Consider the following 1,156-nt stretch of genomic DNA (forward strand, 5'->3'; position numbering starts at 1 on the left):
AAATATATGTTTATATATAAATTAACTCATTCAATATTTACACATATCATATATAGTCACTGATATTTTATGCATAATTACCTAGGGACATTAATTATTTTATAACTTTTTATATCTCTTACATTATAAAATTTAAAAATGGCTCAACCAAAACCGGAGGTGAGGATACATTCAAATTTACAAATATTATAATATATATGTATATTAATGAATATCCTTATATTATTTATTTGCAATAAAACAAATATAATATTAGCGAATATCTATATATTTATATTTTCCTTTTATCCATTTTATCTTTTCAGACTTTTAAAATAACTGACTTACCGTCATCTAAATTTTATGATATGCTGGATAAGGATTCTTTGAGTTTAGAGAAATCAAATGTAATATTCTGTAGTAGGCTTTCGCGTACATTTGATAATTTTGACAAAATTAAAAAACTTTGTTCAAAATATATAACATATTTAAGAAAACAAAATAATATATGGAAAAAATATGGTTACAACGACAAGAACTGTAAGCTTCTTAGCTATTGGGTATCTCAGGAGCTATTAGGAACTCTTAAAATTGATAAAAATAAATGTAATGAAGTATTCGCACAAATTGAAGTCATGTGGAGTTACGCTTCTAATGTTACAGGTGAACACATATCATATAAATGCACACCTTATAGTTATATTTTTTTTTTCTACAGTAATTGGGAAAATGCTAAAGTTCTGTATGATTACTATGTAGATTTTGATTACCTTAAATCTATTCCAGATGGGTGTGGTGATAACTGTATTGATTTATGTGAGTACCTTAAAAAAATAGATAATGCATATAAAAGTTTTAAAACATTTTGTTCTTATAAACAAGAATCTATATGCCCGCTTTATGATATTGATTATAAAGCCTACGATCCAGAATTATTGTTAAAAAATTTTAAATGTCATACCTCGTCTCCGGTATTAGATAGTGTTATACAAGATCTATCTAAAGTAGAACAAGAAGTTCCTCCTGATGGAAAAGAGGCTTCTAGTATTCTAATTAGTACAGAAGATTCTCAGGAGAAATCAGAATTATTAAATGAAAAACCCAAGACTATAGGTACTTTTGGTAATTCTCTTTTAGGATTAGTACTAACATCTATGTTATTTGCTCTTTTATATAA

The 1,156-nt window shown here is 25.9% G+C and overlaps 1 protein-coding gene across 1 annotated transcript; it reads left to right on the forward strand.

Annotated features, from left to right (window-relative positions):
- Positions 1 to 138: 138 nt before the first annotated feature.
- On the forward strand, positions 139 to 1,156 carry PGO_004620 (variable surface protein; the record flags this gene model as incomplete). Its single annotated transcript, XM_028691512.1, has 2 exons — positions 139 to 159; positions 306 to 1,156. Coding segments are annotated over 2 exons (872 nt in total), but the record flags the coding sequence as incomplete, so codon positions are not given.

This window comes from Plasmodium gonderi, assembly GCF_002157705.1.
Source record: "Plasmodium gonderi DNA, contig: Pgo-contig_1098, whole genome shotgun sequence".
Lineage (NCBI taxonomy): Eukaryota > Apicomplexa > Aconoidasida > Haemosporida > Plasmodiidae > Plasmodium > Plasmodium gonderi.